Here is a 19,348-nt window from a genome sequence, read left to right as displayed (position 1 = left end):
GGTCTACAGAACAAGTATCATGATACTCAGGACTACACAGAGAAACCCTGTGCCCCAAAAGAAAACAACCCTCCCCAAACAAACAAACAATGAAGTTCCTAGTCAACACCAAAGTCTTAGTGCCTACAGAAAACCAAGTGGTTTTCAGAATGAGAAAGGATTCCTGCTTTATTTTGTCTTGTTTAGACAAGGTCTCCAAATGTAGGTCAAACTGACTTTAAACTCAGAATCGTACACCTCAGCCAAGTGTTGGGATTATACTTGTGAGCCACCAGACCCAGCTTGTGGCATCGAATTCCTGTTCTTTAGACGTGCCTGTTTGTACCCAGGATACCTCCCCACACCCCACCCAGTGAGCAAACATAGGGAAACTTACTTTTGACTTAACCTTACCCCAGGATCTTGTGTCCTCGGCATTTTACCCGCCCAGCTATGCAGCCTCAGCCCGTGTAAAAGCCACACAGGGTGGGCACGGGATGGTACTAAAACAGAGAGACCCTCACCTGCTCTTGGTCCCACAGGAAGTGTGTGAGCGAGTGCCCCTTGGGCTATTTTGGGGACACAGCAGCAAGACGCTGTCGACGATGCCACAAAGGATGTGAGACCTGCCTGGGCAGGAGCCCAACACAGTGCCTGTCTTGTCGCCGTGGGTTCTATCACTACCAGGAGACAAACACCTGTGTGACCCTCTGCCCTGCTGGCCTTTATGCTGACGAGAGTAAGTGGACTGTCCACAGACGCAGAATGAGGGAATTGTCCACCTCCCTACCCTGCCTGTGCCTCTGGGGTGTTCTCCCCTATTCTGGGAGGATTTGCTGGGCCCTTGGCTTCCTATACACTCTTGGTCTTGTCTGGGACTTTTCACCAGTTTCGGGGGCTGGGAGCGGGCAACCACAGCATTTAGCAGCTGCAGCATGCTGCACACTCAGCCAAAGCACTGTTGAAGTAAGCCCTGCACACTGGAATTTACTCTATTAAGGATAGGATGCAGAAAAGGTAGCTCGTCCATGGGTCCACAGCTCAGCCTCCCTTGAGACACCGGAAGAGGATGCCCTGCCACCTGTCTTGCTGTGGATATCAGCACAAGTTTACATAATTGGAAGATGGAAGCCCTAGGAAGTGCTGAGCTCAACTTGAGATTCAGAGGCAATCCTCTAAATGCAGCTACCCCTGCTGACACGTGGTAGTCAGGTCCCAGGAAGTCTGGGGAGTGTCTGTGTGACTCTTTACAGTAGTGACCACACCCCTAAGAGGGGACACGGTTTTCCTTATCTTGAGTTGAAAGGGAGTAAGAAGTCCGTAACTAGTAATGACACACTCAGACTTAGAGCAGGAAGCCAGATATCCCGCTGGTCCACCTGCCCAGGCAGATGTGAGAGATGGATGGGCAGGAACTCCAGCGTATGTTTTAGCAACCGGCCTCACACCCTGAAGAGGTGGAAGAGAAGGTTTGTGTTAAATGGACAGGTGATGGCTCTCGAATAAGCTGAAGACTCAGAAGTTTGGCAGGCAGCAACCCCGACTCTAGTCCTCCTGTTCGTCCCCCTGCGCTGATCTAGCCTGTCACTTGTCACCGTGCCTGTTAACCCTGGGGAGAAGCAGCCAGGAAGTTGACTCCCTTTAGAAGGGAATTGGCACATTACCCCTCTACAGTTCCCAGCTTCGCAGACTCTTGCCTGGGCTGCCAACCAGGCTCACTTTGAGCCACACACACAGCTTCCTCACCTTCCAGGGCAGGTCAGCCATCCTTCACCACTGTCCTTGCTGAGCACCAGCTGGGTGCTTGTGATGCCACCCCAGGACGTCTAGGAGCCTGCACAGAGGAACCAGCAAGGACACTCAGCTCACGGGCCTGGCGTGTAGCAGTAGCACCAGCTGGGAGTTGGTGCGGCAATAACAAAACTGAGCTAGGACATAAAGCAGGGATGTGCAAGCGGGAGTTGGCATGACCCAGATGCTTTTTCCTGAGAGGAGGCATAGAGCCCTGCCTCACTAGAGAGGTACCAAGCTCTCAGTGAAGACTCCCATGAAGGACTCACAGGGAGAGGGGCTGCTGGCCTCCAGCGTGCCCCGAGGTCTATAAAGACCTGCACCTGATTCGAGTGTACTCAGCCAGCCAGGAACTGACTCTGGTCCATTAGCAGAATGAGAGTGTCTCCTCTAGGAAGGGACCACCTCTGAAGCCTGCTGGCCCTTTGAGGATTTGATTGACATATTCCAGATAAGGAATGTGGAATTAGCCACCCAGATCTGCTGCTCCTTTGAGGATTTGATTGACGCACTCCAGACAAGGGATGTGGGAGAGCTGGGTCCGTGGTTAATTTCCTGACCTGCTCTGGAGAGGGCCCTGGGGAGAACTGTCTTGCCAAGGCTGCTAGCATGCTGGAGCTCACGCTCTACTCTGAGCCCCTCCCCCACGCCGTCCTCTGCTCCCATCTTCCCGCCTCTCTCCAGGTCAGAGAAACTGCCTCAAGTGTCACCCAAGCTGTCACAAGTGCGTGGATGAGCCTGAGAAGTGCACTGTGTGTAAGGAAGGATTCAGGTGAGCCTGCCCTGAGTGGGAAAAAAAAAAAAGGTGACAGGGTCCGTGCTGTGTTTGCTTCAGGTCTGGAGCCGAGCCCTGGCTGTCAAGTCAAGGGACTGTTGAAGAGAAGTTGGAGCATGGTCAAACTTTCTAGACTAGGTTTGGAGAACTGGTTAAGTGACAGTTGAACACATCAGGTAGGGATAGCACAAATAATAAATACCTAGAGACAGAAATCGGGGTTTAACCGGAAAAGCAAAGCAGTCAAGCCACAGGGAAAGTCCTACCTCTACCAAGGCTGGGTGACCACAACTAAGCAGGCTAAGCCCCTCTCCTCCCATTTTATATTCCCTCTAGTGTGGAATTAAAGGCGTGTGTGACTCCCTGGGACTGGGATTAAAGGTGTGAGCCACCACCACCTGGATTTGTTTCTGTGTTGATCTTGTGTAGCCTAGGGTAGCCTTGAACTCACAGAGATCCATCTGACTCTGTCTCCCAAATCCTAGAATTAAAGTTATGTGGCACCACTGCCTAGCTTCTAGTGGCTTAGTTTTACCCTCTGATCTTCGGGCAAGCTTTATTTATTAAAAATAAATAAAATATCCCTACACTTTATCAATCACAACGACATTCAAGAGTACAAATCTATTACGTGTGTGTCATCATTGACCTCTAGTGGCTTTAGCTTAGCCACTGGTCTTCAAGCAAGATTTATTTATCAAAATACAAAGAATAAACCACTAGAACCAGGTACAATAGAGTTTGCTGTTGGGCGGTGGGGGGAATTTCTAGGAAGCTTGGGTCACTTTCCTTTGCAATAGTAAACCCCCTCTGCTCCCGTTCCCCTCCTGGCCCAGGTCACAGCTGCAGTGACTGGCCCACCCTCCCTCCTGGCCAGTCCTGTGTCTTCTCTCTTATTACCCCCTCAGCGTTTTCCATCTTCAGCCAGAGAATGAACTTGGCTCTCTGAAGATGTCTCCTAGATTCTTGATCCTCCCAGTTCCACAGAACTCAACCCTATAAAATTCAGCATTAAAAAACAAACAAACCTCTTTGCTAGCCTAAGGTATCTTCTTCAAACAATGTATAATCCTTTGGTTAGAATCATTCAGTGCACCTGAATTACATTTAGTGACATCAGATGCATACCACCAGTTACTCTCTAAACGTTTAGAAAGCGTGTATTTAAAGTAAGCTTTGGACAGCCCATACAGAGGGCCTAGCACCATGGTCTTCATGGAAAGGAAGAAAGTGAAGAAGTCAGCATTGGTAAGTACCTTGACAGACATAGGAACCTCAGGGGTTTGTGTCGGAATGACAGTGAGCAGAGGTGAAACCTGAACCCCTGCGTTTCCAGCAGATGTCAAGTGAGGGGATGCTGTGGTCCAGCCAGGGAGCAGCAGGTGCATCCTGAAGGCCACACCCCACTTACCCAGCTCAGCCTCTCTCCTCCCACTGATGCTGAGACTGGAATTCACAACAACAGTGAAGCTCTCTGATGAAGAACAGTGGAGGAGAACTTGGAGAGCATCTACTCTTACTACAAATGTCCCCACCAATGCTGCCCCGGTAACCTGTACAGCAACTTACGAAGTCTTTAGTGCTATTCATAGTTTTTATTCGGAGGAGGTCAGTGCTTTCCCAGGAGGCTCTATGTGGCCGCCTCAGTGACACTGCCCTCATCCTGCCCTTTCTTTCAGATCAGAGTTTGGGTGAGAAGCAGGGAAAGCAAGACCTTCCAATGTGGCAAATCAAACCCACCATTCTTCAAACCCATTGGCCAGACAGGACAGGATTAGAAGCAAAAGGATCTACTGGTCCAGGAAGATATCCCCCAAAGGGAACAAGGTTGAGAGAGAGGAGACATTTTACTAGAGGCCTTGACCGGCAGCTGGGAAAAGCCAGTTTTAATATCTTGGGCCCCTATAGCACTGGAATCTACTGCTATGGACCCTCAACCTCTAGGCTACTAGCTGAAGGTGAAGGACAGAAGACTCCATGAATCCAACTCCCCGGAACCTGTTTCCCAGAGGGGTCCAAGATACCTGTGCAGAAGAGCGAAGTCAGGCAGATGCAGGGTTGGAAGTGCTTCTTGGGCAGAAATCCCTGGGCAGGTGTGATGGTTGCAGTACCAATAAGCATCCATAGAGGAGCACAAACAAAGCAGGGAAACATCGCCAGCCATAATCCACAGAAAGCTCCCTTTTATTGCCCAATATCCTCTTCAGCTGTGACTTCAAATCACTGCCGTTGCGTCACGGCTGCGAGAGGGCAGCCGCGCTGCTGCCTCCTGGCCATCCATCTCTTTAGGGGGATAAACACTGGAGAGGTTCACAGGGAAGTGTCGGTTATTACAAACATGATTTAACCGGCCTGTCTGCTGGCCCTGGCACCTAGTGAGACAGGGTCCCAGGTGAGCGTCAGGCCATCTGTGGAGAGGAACTTGCAACCCTTTGGACATCACCCCACTGGATGGAAGTGCAAAACCCGGGGGCAGGAGGGACCTACATATGCAGCACAGCACACTTGCCCTCTGGTCATCAGAAGATGGATGGGTGGGCACCCATTGGATACCCTGTAAACCCCACTGAATATCTCACAAGTTGAGAACTCAGTTCCCAATGCTGGCCCTACTTCTGAGGCTACTTCCAGGCCTCAGATTGCAAACCATTCTTGCTTCCAACTGGCTGTCGGAGTTCCCTCGGCCTCTCCTTGGTATGATTGCTTTGCTACAACCGCTCCTAGAACAGGGAGACACTTCCTTACTTTAGCCATTTATTATACAAGTCTTACAAAGGAAGTGGGTTGAAGTGGTATTACCCATAGCAACACTGGCAGGGTCGGGAACTTAAGACCTTCCATTCCTGAGGAATTGGGTGCAATACCCTACCATCAGGTGGATGGGTGTATTCTTTGTCACCAAAATGGGTCTTGAACTCATGGTAATCCCCCTGCCTCAGCCTTCTCAGTCGTTTACCAGCCATGGCGACTCCATTATGGAGGCCTGAGTTAATGTTAACATCAATGGCCATTGGTAACCGATTCGACCTTCAGTCTCTTTCTCCTCCTCCTCTGAGGTGGGGGTGGTGGGGCCAGAAATTACTTCCTCTCTGATCAATGGTCTGTTCACCTGCAACCAGTGCCCCACCATGGAGCTGCTGTAGAGCCCCGGCTACGAGTTATCTCATTAGCACTCAAAGTGACACTTATCACTATTGATTCTAGAGCCTTCTGGAGCTATGTGCCAGGATGAAGCCTAAATATATATTTGTAATTATAAATCAAATCACAGCAGGCCTTCTGGATCTGACAGACACACCCCAGAGCCCTTGCTCAATCTGTTTATTGGCAAATCCATTTAAAACGCGTGCCTCAGACACAGTACAATCCCAGGAACCAAAGAAATCGTAGTCGATGGCATTTATTTACACGGCTGTGTGCCAGACACCGACCGGTTATATACATTTGCTCGGTGCGTCTTCCAAGCAGTGTTATGTTGTAGAAACCAATTACCAGGAGGAAGCGGATGTCTTGCCTGGGGTTGCACAGCTGGGAAGCGGTGGAGCCAGGTCCTGCATGGGCGGTATAAGCTCAGTTTGTGTCCACGATGCCTTGCTGGGCTGCCTGGCTAAGGGAAAGGTTTGTAGGCACTGATGGGGTGAGAAGGGAAAGCAGAAGCCACATGTAGCAGGCTGCCAGCTGCCAGGAGGGGCTCTTGTTTCAAGTTCATGGAAAACAGCAGAGTTTTAAGTAAGGAAGAATGCAGAGCAGATCTGGGACTGAAGGCCAGCCTGTGGCCATTACCCTCAAAATGTACATAGGCCCTTTGGTTGCCACAGTGACAACCGCTCGATGCCCCAGTTTCTGGGGAGAGGGGTGTTTCTAATTCAGGTTTTAGGAAATGCTATGGAAAGAAGTCATCCTGATGTAGGAGAAGGCTGGAAGCTTTGGCCTCCTGCACCAGGATGGAAACCCCAGGACCTCCAACTGGCTTCAGGACAGCTTGGCCGGCTTGCATTAGCTGGGAACCTCCAGTAACACAAAGCATGGTGCTTTGGTAACTTTCATATCCTCCCGTGAAACGCATTTTGAGGACAGATCATAATTTAATTAGACTTTCGGGACACACCTAGAAATGAGCCTTATTATCTTTTTACCAGCCTTGCACGGGACAGCTGCATTCCAGACTGTGAACCAGGCACCTACTTCGACTCTGAGCTGATCCAATGTGCAGAGTGCCATCACACCTGCAGAACCTGTGTGGGTAAGCTGCCAAGGCTTTTGTCTTGTTGGGCATTTGCATGCACGGTCACCAAGGTGAATAGGCCAGCTACCTTGAAATTCAGGAAGTTCTGTAACTCTGTGGGTTTCTGCATTTATTACAGAAGTAAACTCAAAGGCGGGGGGCTTAAAGTGGAGCTCAGGGGAGAGCATGTGCCTCCCATGTAGGATGTACGGGGGAAACAGACTATAAAAACACAAAGGTTCTCCCAGCCTCCTAGGGCTGGACAGGAAGAATGAGGACTTACTATTTAATGAATCCAGAAGTGTAAGTTAGAGGAAATGAAAACTGGCTGCCCACTAATGCAAATTCAGTAATGCCGCCCAACTATACACTTTAAGATGGTTGAGATGATAAAGTTTATTATGTACCTGATACCTACCAAGAGTTTATTATTATTATTATTAAAAACAAAACCAGCAAAGAGTACAAAGACCCACTCTTAGCAAGCTGCCTGGGCTCCCCAGCCTTAAAAACAGCCGTGCCATGAATGTTTGTAGGCAAGAAATAAAGGCTGTGTAGCAGCTTGTGAGCTGGCTTGTCTCAAAACTCTACTCATGCTGTAGAATTAAACTAAAATGCAGTACCATAAAGATGAAGAGGCCTCGGAAGGGGGTGGGGACAGATCCCGGCAGGGTGCGATAAGACAGAACTTCAGTCCTCTGTAACCCTCTCCACTTGTTTGGAACATTTTATTCAGAGAGGAAAAGACTGCCATAAACAATTTTACAGGCATTATAGTTCCCCGCTGAGATTATAGCCCAGATGTCTCCGGGCACAGTTTATGCAGAAGATAGCAGCGATTTCATTCATTTTATTGGGCTTCATCTTGCCGTCGTCCGCACGCATCGTGAGTTATGTGTGCAGATACGTTCCAGGTGAAGCGGTCTCCTCAATTCCCTTCCTGCCCCCAGCACTTCGCTGCCTTCTGTGAGACTCACACGAGATGGAGTTTTTGCTACAGTGACAACAGAAGGATTAGGTCTCAGCTAAATCTCATTTGCCACAAAACCATTTATTAGAAGCGCCAGGAGGCAGGCACTGTCACTCTCCACATGGTCCTGTATGAGCCTCATGAAGGTATCACTTGTGCTACCCAAGTGGACATGCCAGAGATCCCAGCATCCACAAGCAACAGCTGTGGCTGACTCTAGCCTCCTGTGGGAGACATGCCCTCCTCCACCCCATCCCCAGACAGCCCCAGAAGGACCCAGGCTTAACCTTAGGGAGAATCCTTTTTCCACAGGCAGCTGGCAGCTTTTCCCGCCTGGTTGCCCTGCTGCTTTTTATTTCCTGTGTTTAGTTCCGGTTTAACCCAGGTTGTTTAAGAAGCATCTCCAGTGCCTCCTACTTAAATGTCAGAGTCACTTGAATCCATAGCATTCAGGCTTGTGGTCTATAACTCTTTTGATGTCGATAATTCAATTCTCTTTTATCTTTTTTTTTTTTTTTTTTTTTTTTTTTGGAGAACCCAGACTGTCTGGCAGCCAATGGCTGTATTGGGTCACTTGTAGGTTTTCTTATCTCAGTTCTGTATCTCCTCCATCATCTGAAGAATTCAGTTCAACAGCAGGCTGTTGTAAAGCTCTCAGAGGAGAGGAATTCTCCATGTCTCCTGGTGCCCTCTGGGCTCTTTTTTTTTTTTTTTAAGATTTATTTATTTATTATGTATACAGTTCTGTCTGCATGTTTGCCCGCATGCCAGAAGAGGGCATGATCTCATTACAGACGGTTATGAATCACCATGTGGTTGTTGGGAACTGAACTCAAGAACTCTGAAAGAGAAGCCAACTCTTAATCTCTGAACCATCTTTCCAGCCCATGGGCTCTTTTTTAACCTCCCTAGAACACATGTAACCCACGGCAGCGACTGGGACCAGAGATTTCTTTCTCCACTCAGAGTCATCTGAAGCCCCTTGCTCCATGTCAGGCGGGGTCTCCCTAGAAGCACTGTGTCTGGTGACATCTTTGTTACAGCATTGTGGCCTAGCCTACAGTGTTCCAAGTACACTGAGCTTTGTGAGAACAAGAGTCTTGACCATATCCGTTGCCAGTGCCCAGAGTCCTGGCGTGAGGTTGTGATCCTTGGCTCAGGGTTGATAAGTCAACCCATGGGAGAGGAAAGTGCCACCCAGGATAAGTGACAGCCAACGGGCATGCCTACATGCTCGCTAGGGTGAGAAGCAGTACCCTAGGCCCTTGGAATGGTTGATCCTGGCCTGTGCCTGAGAAGGCACAGTGAGAACTAGTGAGTGAAAAGAATACCAGGGCGGGTCCAGAGAGGTTCCAAAGGAAAAGAGAGACTTTCCACCTTAGCGCTTCTCACGGCATGTTCTGGCCTTCTGAGCAAGGCTCTGTGTACTGGGCCTAGCACGATGGGTTAGCAGAAGCATGGCCCATTGAGCTGTTACGGCGAGTGCTGAGGGGGTTCCTCAAGCGCCTGGAGCCCGTAAAGACTGAATGGAATCCCTGAGGGTTTTTTTTTAATATTTATTTGTTATGTATACAGTATTTTGCCTGCATGTATGCCTGCAGGCCAGAAGAGGGCACCAGACCCCATTACAGATGGTTGTGAGCCACCATGTGGTTGCTGGGAATTGAACTCAGGACCTTTGGAAGAGCAGGCAATGCTCTTAACCTCTGAGCCATCTCTCCAGCCCAGAGGGGTTTTGAATGTAACATTCATAACTAGTGGTTGTAGAAGTAGTTTCATAGACAATGTGCTTATCAGCATTTTTTTTTGTTGTAACAGACTACATATAACATAAAATTTACCATCTTAATCATTTTAATATTTTTTACTTATTTTATTTGGGTTTTTTGGAGTTTTATTTTTGTTTTAGGGTTTTGTTTTGAGACAAGGTTTCTCTGTATACTCCTATCTGTCCTGAAACTCATTCTGTAGACCAGACTGGCCTCAACCTCAGGGATCTGCCTGCCTCTGCCTCCCAAGTGGTAGGATTAAAGGCATGCGCCACCACTAGTTTAAAAAAAAAAAAAGTTAGTTGATATATCTGTACTGATTCTTGAGACTCCATATTATAATTCAGTGCATGTATTCAATGTGTGAAGACCAAGTCAGGGTCATTAGCATTTCTGTCTTCCCAGATGCTGTCATTTGTATGTGTTGAGAACCCTCCAGCTCTTCTCCCTATCTGGAAACCTGGCTGGATGCTGGATGATACAGTTGCCCTATTCTTGCTATAGAATTGTTTCCATTACTGTTTTTCACTAGCAAAACATCATAGCGAAATGCTTGACCAAAGCAACTTAGGGAAGGCTTGACTTTGGCTCTCAGTTTGAGGATGTCATCCGTAGTGGCGGGGAAGGCATAGGAGCGTGAAAGGCTCTAGCCGTGGTAGCAGGAGTATGTCAGTTGGCAATGCTGCATGCACAGCTAGGAAAGAGAGATAAATGCTGGTGCTTAGCTGGCTGCCTCCTCCACTCCCCCCTCTTTCTGTTCTGTCCAGCACCCCAGCCCATGGGGTGGTGCCACCCACATTAGAAACGCCCTCAGAGATAAGCTAGAGGTGTTGCCAAGGTGATTCTAGATGCAATCAAGTTGTCAGTCAAGACATCACAAGCACATTAGACCAGCTTCTCCTCTGCAGTTCCTGTTATTCATACACTCACTATGCCTGCCATGCCCGCGTGGCCATTCTCAGATGGAGAGTTTAGTGGCATTAGGCACATTATTATGTGACTAATACCACCATTCATCTTCAGGGGTTTTGTCATTTTTCCCAACTGAGCCTACAACCAACAATTTTTTTCTAGTTTTTTATTTTCTGGTCGTGGGGATTAAGCCTCACAATTGGGCAGTGTTGGTGTACACCTTGGATCCCAGCACTTGGGAGGCAGAGGCAGGAGGATCTCTGTGAGTTTGAGGCTAGCCTGGAATACAAGAGCTAGTTCCAAGACAGGCTCCAAAGGTACAGAGAAACCCTGTCTTGAAAAACAAATAAATTGGCTGGAGAGATGGCTCAGCGGTTAAGAGCTTTCATTGCCTGCCCTTCCAAAGGTCCTGAGTTTGATTCCCTGCAACCACATGGTAGCTCACAGCCATCTGTAATAAGGTCTGGTGCCCTCTTCTGACCTACAGGAAAAAAAAAGAAAAACAAAAACAAATAAATTTAGAAAATTGAAAAAAATGAAGACTCAGTAGGTTGTCCCTAAGTTTATAATCTTCCTGCCTGCGTGCACATCCTGAGTGCTGGGCTGTAAGTGTGCACCACCACATCCACTTCAGAGTAACCATTTGCTTTAGTAGACTCAGCAGTATCTAGGGGTATTGCCTAGTGGTAATGAGTGCACCTTACGTATGTGAACCCCAATACCACCACCAAAAAGGTAACGAGCATTCACCTAGCTACAAGCATCCATTCCCGTCAGAGGGACCTAGGCTGGAGGAAGGCCAGCAGGACTAACAGTTGAGCAGATGAGGCACAGGAGTAGGACAGTGTTGGGCACTGATTGTCCCTGAGGCCCACAATAAAGTGACCCTTCCAGTTTGAGGGGCTGGGGGCTGGCCACACAACCACACCATAGGAAAAAAAAAAAGGAGACTTCCTATGGTTATTCTTGTCCATTACAGAAGCCCAAAGATAGGAGGAGCCCTGGGGCTCATTGGTCGGCCTAGCCTAATTAGTGAGCTCCAGGCCAAAAAGAGGTTGTATCTCAAAAGAGGTAAGCAGTATTCCTGAGGATGACTTCCTTGATTGCCACACTCATGCACACCTTCATTCCCAGGAAGAGAAGTAGGAACCATGTGGAAATAGTTTGGGTACCGTGCCCAGTTTAACCCAGTGAATCTCAGGCACCATCACTTCAGTGTAATTGAAAAAGTACAATTAAAGGCCAGCGTGTTTGGGTTTTACCCGCCCAGTATAACTCAGTTCAGCCACCATGCCTGTTGAGTAGCTACTGCCCTGATTCTAGCTGAAAACTGACGGGAAAGGAAATACATAGAATCAGTCAGTCATGATGGCCCAGGTAGTGCTCCCCACTGGACTCTGCTTAGGCCTCTGATGTCCCCATCTGTGAAGTGGGGAGGGTGATCTCTCTCCAGTCACATGGAGAGCTTCTCACTGAGCTCCTGGAAAGTGTCAGCTGTGTGGGTGGGCTGGGGACCTCTGAAGATCCCCACAGATGATCTAGAACACCACACATGTCCTTGACGTCTGCTTCTTTCCCACACCTGTCAGGGCCCAGCAGAGAAGAATGTATCCACTGTGCAAAAAGCTTCCACTTCCAAGACTGGAAATGTGTGCCAGCTTGCGGTGAGGGCTTCTACCCAGAGGAGATGCCTGGCTTGCCCCACAAAGTGTGCCGAAGGTATGGTCTTCCGGGCTGTGGCCAGGGCTGGTGGGGAGTAGTGGTCATCTGGGCATTGCAGAAGGAGCAGTTGGATGGACAGGTGTGGTGTCGCTTTTCCTGGAGCCTAGGGGACTGACATGCTTCATCACCCGCAGCTGTAGGTGCAGAGGGCAAACAGGAAAGCATTTACTAAGGAAGGGATGCCTACAGTTAGTGATTGCCAAAGTTGCAAGCCAGCTGGCAGCCTTCAAGCCCCTCTTAATGCCTAATTATTTGCGAAGCACTTACCATATGCAGCACCGGGTAGCAGTGGGCTAGGACAGGAAACAGAATTAACTAGGTGCTGACACACAGCCCACCCCAGTAGCAGATGGTATAGGGCAGTCCTGCTCAAGCCATGGTGCAGGGTGCTTTCACCCTGTAGGTGGTCAAGGCAACCCCATGTGTGGGAGTTAACACTTTTTCTAAGTCATGTAATTTAGACAAAAAAAAAAAAAACAACTCTGGTCATGTCCTCATGACAAAGCCAGTCCTGGCTGAGACACGTGTGTTTTAACTTTCTTGCTGTCTTTCTATTCTTCTGTGAGTACACATACTTGAAGAGGTAGAATCAGCATGTCCACTGTACTAAGGCCAGGCAGGGAATAGGTTACCAAAAGCCAGCCACAGCATTAGGGACAGCAACTGTTCCCATTGTTAGGAGTTACCAACCTGTAGTTGTGTTAGGTGTGTTTTCAAGGTCAAACAGAGATGTAGTTTGGATAGACAGGTGGTCTTCAAACACTTCAGAGATCTACAGAATGTGGCACTTAAGATGTTTTAATAACATAAGGTTTTTTTATGACAATGAGACATGTCTGCTCCTGGCAACACCGTGTGAGTGCTCCCTTGTACTGTGGGACACAGGCTGTTCAAGGAGCAGGTATGTACTTTAGTCTGCACTTGGCTGGCTGGGAATGATGCCAGGTGAGGACATCATAAACAGGCCAGGAACTGGAAAGGCAGAATATGGTGTGAGAGCAACGGGGAGACATTGAAGGTGACGGTGCTGATGCAATGGTGGGGGGGGGGGTCTTGGAGGGAAACGGAAGTAGGGGACTTCTGTCTGCAAAAGGCTCAAAGCACAGCCACTCCGTGACTCTTGTGTCAGGACAGGCGTGAGAGCCCATGCCCAGTTCCCAGTCCCACTGGCAAAGCTCACAGTGAGGTCTCCCTCCTGGGCTCTTTTGAGAATGGCACTGGGTTGTCACCTGAGCTCAAGTGTATCAGCTGATGCTGAGAAAGAGGAGTCAGTGGGGCGGGGGATCTTACCTGTGTACAAGAGCCAGCACCCTGCTGGGTTGATTTGAAACATGGATCTTAAGCGCCTCTTCCTGGAACGCCGCCGAGTCCTGTGTGCAGGGCCGGGGACACAGCTGTCTGCAGTAAACCTTTCATTTCACAAGCCAGCTGGTTTACTGATAATTAAAGCAAGGACAGCAGCACAGGGACAGCATGGAACTTAATGATGATAATCACTTTCATTTGTCAAGTGCCCCAGACTCCTGGGGGATGCCGACTGTGGCATCCAGAAGCCATGGTGTTCAGCTGCTAGGAGACAGAAGGGAGGCCAGCCCACTAATGTTGCTTGGACAGAAGTTCCTGGGTGCTAGTTTCTGTCTGAGGGGACACTAACAACCCCGGAGGGAGGTTCAGCCTCAGCTTGGAGCTGATCTACCAAATCCTGGAGAAGCACCCCCAGGAGCCTTGCATGGACCCCAAGTGATAGAGCACCAGAATGTCACATGATTCCATGCCACAGAGCCTCTGACCCTGAGGAGCCTCTTAAGTGTGAACCTTTCCTTAAAGGCAATACACATGGTTCTGGATGCTTCTCTCAGCTCAGGCAGCTGCAGATGCCAGCGAGCCACAGGCATCCTCCAGGCCCAGGAATGCTACCTGGTACCACGTTTCCCCTGCAGAAGAGCCAGGGAAGCCACAAGGAAGACATAACTGTCCGAGGGATAGATAGATGTGGAAGCCAGAATGACACAGACCTGCTTGGCTGCTAACTTGAATACAAAGAAGACAGGTGGATGCTGAAGCTGAAGGCAGTTTGTGACAGTGTCTCGGAGAACCGTGAGCCATACTCAAGACCCAGTAAGGGGATCTCTGGCTCCCAAGCAAGGACCTCTTGAAGGAAAACAAGAGCAACTATGGGGGATTTGCCCCAGGGGTAGACTTATCACTCATCCCCCCAGCCCTTGCCATTCTCCCCACTCCCCCGTGGGGTGTGCTTCCTGCCTAACTTGTACCAAGACTGGAACTTGATGGGGGCTCTTGAAGCAGGTGGCACATGTCCCACTCTTTCCTGATAGGGGGTGCCTCCTGCTATGGTAAAGAGAGAGGTCTATGGTGAGCCCAGCTCCCCCTCCAGAATTCAACAGAATAAAGTTGCCATGGTGTTTTAGAGGTGAAGTCGGTACTACAGAAGAACCATATCCTGAAAGCCCACCTGCCCTAGAGACCACTGCCAATATAGTATTGTGCCGATACAGTCAGAAGCTGGAGACAGGAGGCATTGGGGGAGTAGGGTATCACCTCTTTCTCAGGAAGCATGCTCAGTTCTCCAAATGAGCACTCGGGACGGCCATCCCCACCTCAGGGCCTCCAGAGACCTATGCAAACACCCCAGCTGAGCCTGCCTGGGCTTCTGGCTGCAGAACCCAGCTTGCTCGGATGTGATGTTTCACTGGCAGTTTGCACTGCAGAAATAGAAAGCAGAAGCACCTGCCATCCCGCTGAGCTCAGTGAGCAGGATGTGAAGAGTCGAGCTATGTCTGGCTTGGGTTCTCGCTGCAGGCTTCTCCCTCCTGTAGTTGTTCATGGTTGAAACAATGTTCAGCCAGTATCTGGGAGTCCCTGGGCCCCAGCCTCCCAGACAACTGACATCCTTTGAAATGGCTAGCCGGGCATGCATGTGCATGAAAGATGCCTGGAAGATCAAGGGACCTGTGTCCTCAGAACCCTGTGGGTACTATTGGGAGACAGCGTAGCTAGAACCAGACAACAGGGACTTCCCAAAATTGCACCAGAAGTAGAGAGCTCCTGTAGCCAGGTAGCAGAACCTGAAAGTGGTTCCCTGGGCAACTTACACACTGATCTGAAACAAGGGCTCTAGCTAGTCTGGTGTTCTCCATTGCATACGGAATAAACACCCACCTTATCCAGGCTGAGGAGATATTGTTCTAGGGCTTCTTGTAGCTCCTACTAAACCCCGTCAGGGGCATTTCATCACTGAAAGCCTCATATAGGTGACAGCGCAGTCATCTGTCTTAAATATCATGGCTGAACTAGGCTTCTTCCCCTTCCCCAGGCCTGTTCTACACTTAAATGACAGTAGCAAAGGAAGTGGGAAGCAGATAGGAGCCACTATGGAGCCCTGGTCACCTGAAGCTGGGAATTGCAGAGACAGCTTGGGTGCACACACAGCCCTGGGTGGGAATCATGCAGAGTCATGCTAAGTTGCTTCTGTCGAGAGCCATACAATACATAATTCAGGCTTGCGGGGCAGGGCTGTCTATCAGAGCTTCTTAGCTTTACCACTGTAGCAAAGAGCACCCACAGATTTATGGGTATAAATGAGCCCATGTTCCCATGAGACTACTGAGGTCATAGCAGTCTGTAGTAGCAGGACCATGGGGCAGGCTGGGCCAGGACCTTCTGTGGAAGGCACATGTGGAGAGTGGATTAGTGTCCACTAGGGTGTCCAGGCGTGCAACAGGGAGTCTCAGAGAACAAGGCCTGGCCTCCTCTCCTGGGAATGCTCCTAACAGCTAACTATGACTGCTTTCGCCTTCCCCTGGTAACAGGGAGGCTGAACAAGAATGATACACGCTCGGTGCATGTCGGGAATGCCCACGCCACGGAGACCAAAGCTGAGGGCTTGGGAGTATATGCTGGGGGGTTCTGGGATAGGAACCCCATGTAGTAGGGCCTTTTCCTTGGGCCTCAGGAGGAGCTGATGTCTTCCCACAGATGTGACGAGAACTGCTTGAGCTGCGAGGGCTCCAGCAGGAACTGCAGCAGATGTAAGGCTGGCTTCACGCAGCTGGGGACCTCCTGCATCACCAACCACACATGCAGCAACGGTGAGCATCAACAGGGTGACCCTCAGAGCTGCCCATGAAGCAGTAAAAGGGGATGAGAAAGAACAGGCATGGCTGCCCAGAGTAAGGGTGCTATCTCTGACTTGTTTGACCATCTGGTTGACTACATAACTTAAAAGAAGTTTTGTTTGTGTACCGTTCCCACTCTTCTGACACAGGCAGGCGATAGGAGCTTCCCCTTAGGAGAGGCCTGAAAGACTCCATCCTCGGGACTAGAAGAACCGAGTTGAGCCCCATGCTCAGCAAAAGGAACCCAGCTGTGCTATGGGAGGGCCTTGGCTCTACAGACAGATGGTAGGGGGTAAGAGGACAAATTATGAAACTAGAAACGCAGAAGAAATCCTAAGGCAGGAGGAGGGTCCGCAGAGGCCTCATACAGGAGCAGGTTGCTGTGTCTTCTACTGAGAAAGCAGCAGGGAGGAGCTACATTGAGCCAGCGCTGTATACCATATCCTGATATACAGGAGAAGGGGTCGACCCACTCCATGTGTTCAAGGGTGGACAGGTAATCCCCAGTTATAATGCTGGCCTGGCCCTGCCATGGCAGAGTGCACATACAGCCCTCTGCAGGTGTCCTGACTGCCAGGTGACCGACCTGCTTGCCTTGATTACTTTTTTTTTTTTTTGGATTTTTAAGACAGCATTTCTCTGTAGCTTTTGGTTCCTGTCCTGGCACTAGCTCTTCTAGACCAGGCTGGCCTCGAACTCACAGAGATCCGCCTGCCTCTGCCTCCCGAGTGCTGGGATTAAAGGCGTGCGCCACCACCGCCCGGCCCCTTGATTACTTTTTAAATTGGAAAAACCCTGTCTTTTCAAAGACCAGGGGGCTTCCTGTTTAGGAAGTCCCTGCTCAGGTTATGTACCCAGCCCCAGAGAATGAGGCTGCCATAGCACAGTCTGCTCCCCTGTGACAATGCAGAGGCTGAGTACCAGCCTCCTCTGCTCTCCCTACTTTGCCATCCCTGAGTCCTGCCTGCCTGTCTTCTCCTCTAGACTACATTCCCAAAGCCTGCTTTCCTTCCTGCTCTAGCACCTCTGTCTGCACCAGCCCTCCCTTCTTCTTCCTAAGCAGCCACCAGCAGTGTCCTGAAAGAGGTTCACGTGCACACCAAGGACCCTCTAGAACCCCCCATAGCCCTTTCAGGACCCCTCCCCCCCGTCAATTAAACTTAGCGGATGTTCCATACCCCAGTGCCACCTGGGCCTCACTGGACTTTTGCATTGAAATGACTCATAAGAGACTGTGTGCCCTGCCTGGTGCACCATCGGTGCCTGCCAAGTGGAGAACAGTGGAATCTTAACAGTATCCAAAGTCTGACGCCTCCTTTTCCTTTCCTGTTGCCAGCCGATGAGACCTTCTGTGAGATGGTGAAGTCCAACCGGCTCTGCGAACGGAAGCTCTTTATCCAGTTCTGCTGCCGCACCTGCCTCCTGGCTGGGTAGGGGTACCAGCTGCCCGAAAAGGGCAGGGTCCTCCTGTCTGTCCATTTGCCCATCCACCTTCCTCCAGATGGTCAGCCATAGCCTGTTCCTGGGGTGGCCCTGCATCTGGCAGCTGGATCTTTCCCAGAGCTGGGTCCTACTGCAGCAGCTCAGCACCTGAACCAGGTGGAGGTGGCCCTTAAAGGATCTGTGGCTAAAATTGCAACACCCCCTCAAACTCTGCTTGCTGGCTGCAGCCTAAAGTTGAACTTAAAATGGGAACAAAATGAATTATAAGACTTAGAGCTGCAGCTTCGGAATGGCTTCCAGGACCCTAGTTTACTGAAATTTCAAGACCAAAGCAGAAAAAGAGAGATGCCTGGTACCACGTCAAGTCCTCCTCCCACAGTTTGCGTGACCATGGCAAATCTCACCAAGCTGGCTGGCAGGACCCTCGACTGTCCTCCCCTGTGATAAAGGGCCTAGCCTCCTACCCATGTGTCACTGGCCACCAAACAACCTGAGGGACAGTTTGGTCAGACTGTAAATACAATAGGTTTCAGCGCATAAGATGTATGACCACTGGGGATAGAATCTCTGGCTACGTAGTCAGCTCCTTCCAGAACTGCAGCCACCGCCTTGAAGGTCCAGCACCAAACCGAAACAGATCATTCTCTCTTCAGCCGTTTTCCTGAGTGAGCCGAGCTGTCCTCATGACTGTTCCTCCTGTGTCCCTGGGGTCTCCTGGGCCTGAGCCACCAGCCATCTACAGATGCAGAGCCTATGGAAGAGGGTCCAGAAGGGTATTCAGGGCTAACCAAAAGGCACCTGATGGCCAAGCAATTCCTCCTTAAACGTGCAAAGCCAGCCCCTGAGTCACTAATCGCCAGTCCTCCATATTACCCAACCGCTTTTAAGTGCATTTGGCCTCTGCTCTCAGGACTCTGTTCGCGGGTGGATGCTGCTCTGGTCCAGTATAGTATGAGCCTACATGATGTAGCTGGATTGATTTCTGATGAGCCTACGTAGGCATTTTATAAGCTACATGTTCTAATTTTTACCGATGTTAATTATTTTGACAAATATTTCATATATTTTCATTGAAATGCACAGATCTGCTTGATCCGTTCCCTTCAATATGGGAGTAACATTTGCCTTAAATTTCTTCCAACCTTGTCTCTCTCCATATTGTCCTGTGCCCCTCTCTCTGACTACGATGTGTTTTGCCACCTGTGAGTGGCAAGGACCCAGCTGTTGTCTGTTGAATCCATGACTTCAATGAAGAAATCAGTGAAGCAAATCTAATGTTAACCCTGAGTTAATAAAAGAGTTAACATCCCATTGCAAAGGAGCCTGTACTTCTTTCCAAGATAAAACGTGCAGCCTTGGTTCTGGCCAGCGGATGAAATGGAGATCACTTTGTGGTTTGTTGATCTGTTTGATGTCTGTATTCATTACTTTCCTCGTTGCTTTAACAAAATTTCTGACTAGAAGCAATTTGAGGGGCTGGAGATGGCTCCGCGCTGAAGAGCACTTGTTGTTCTTGCAAAGAACCCAGGTTCAATTCCCAGCACCCCCATGGAAGTCACAACTGTTTGTAGCTGCAGTTCCAAGAAATCCATTGTGTTCTGACTTCTGTGGATGCCAGGAACATGT

At 49.7% G+C, this 19,348-nt stretch overlaps 1 protein-coding gene across 2 annotated transcripts in view; it reads left to right on the top strand.

The window, feature by feature from the left end:
• Pcsk6 (proprotein convertase subtilisin/kexin type 6) overlaps positions 1-19,127 on the top strand; it is a 190,192-nt gene extending 171,065 nt beyond the window's left edge. For both annotated transcript variants that reach the window (XM_057756100.1, XM_057756099.1), the window contains 6 exons: positions 522-718; positions 2,455-2,542; positions 6,685-6,788; positions 12,011-12,140; positions 16,140-16,252; positions 17,616-19,127. In XM_057756100.1, coding sequence (XP_057612083.1) covers positions 522-718; positions 2,455-2,542; positions 6,685-6,788; positions 12,011-12,140; positions 16,140-16,252; positions 17,616-17,713 — 730 coding nt within the window. In that variant the 3' untranslated portion in view covers positions 17,714-19,127. The remainder of the gene's footprint in view (positions 1-521; positions 719-2,454; positions 2,543-6,684; positions 6,789-12,010; positions 12,141-16,139; positions 16,253-17,615) is intronic.
• Positions 19,128-19,348: the final 221 nt, after the last annotated feature.

This window comes from Chionomys nivalis, chromosome 23, assembly GCF_950005125.1.
Source record: "Chionomys nivalis chromosome 23, mChiNiv1.1, whole genome shotgun sequence".
NCBI classification, from domain to species: domain Eukaryota; kingdom Metazoa; phylum Chordata; class Mammalia; order Rodentia; family Cricetidae; genus Chionomys; species Chionomys nivalis.
Note: the sequence above shows the minus strand (reverse complement) of the source record. Positions and strands in the feature narration are given on the sequence as shown.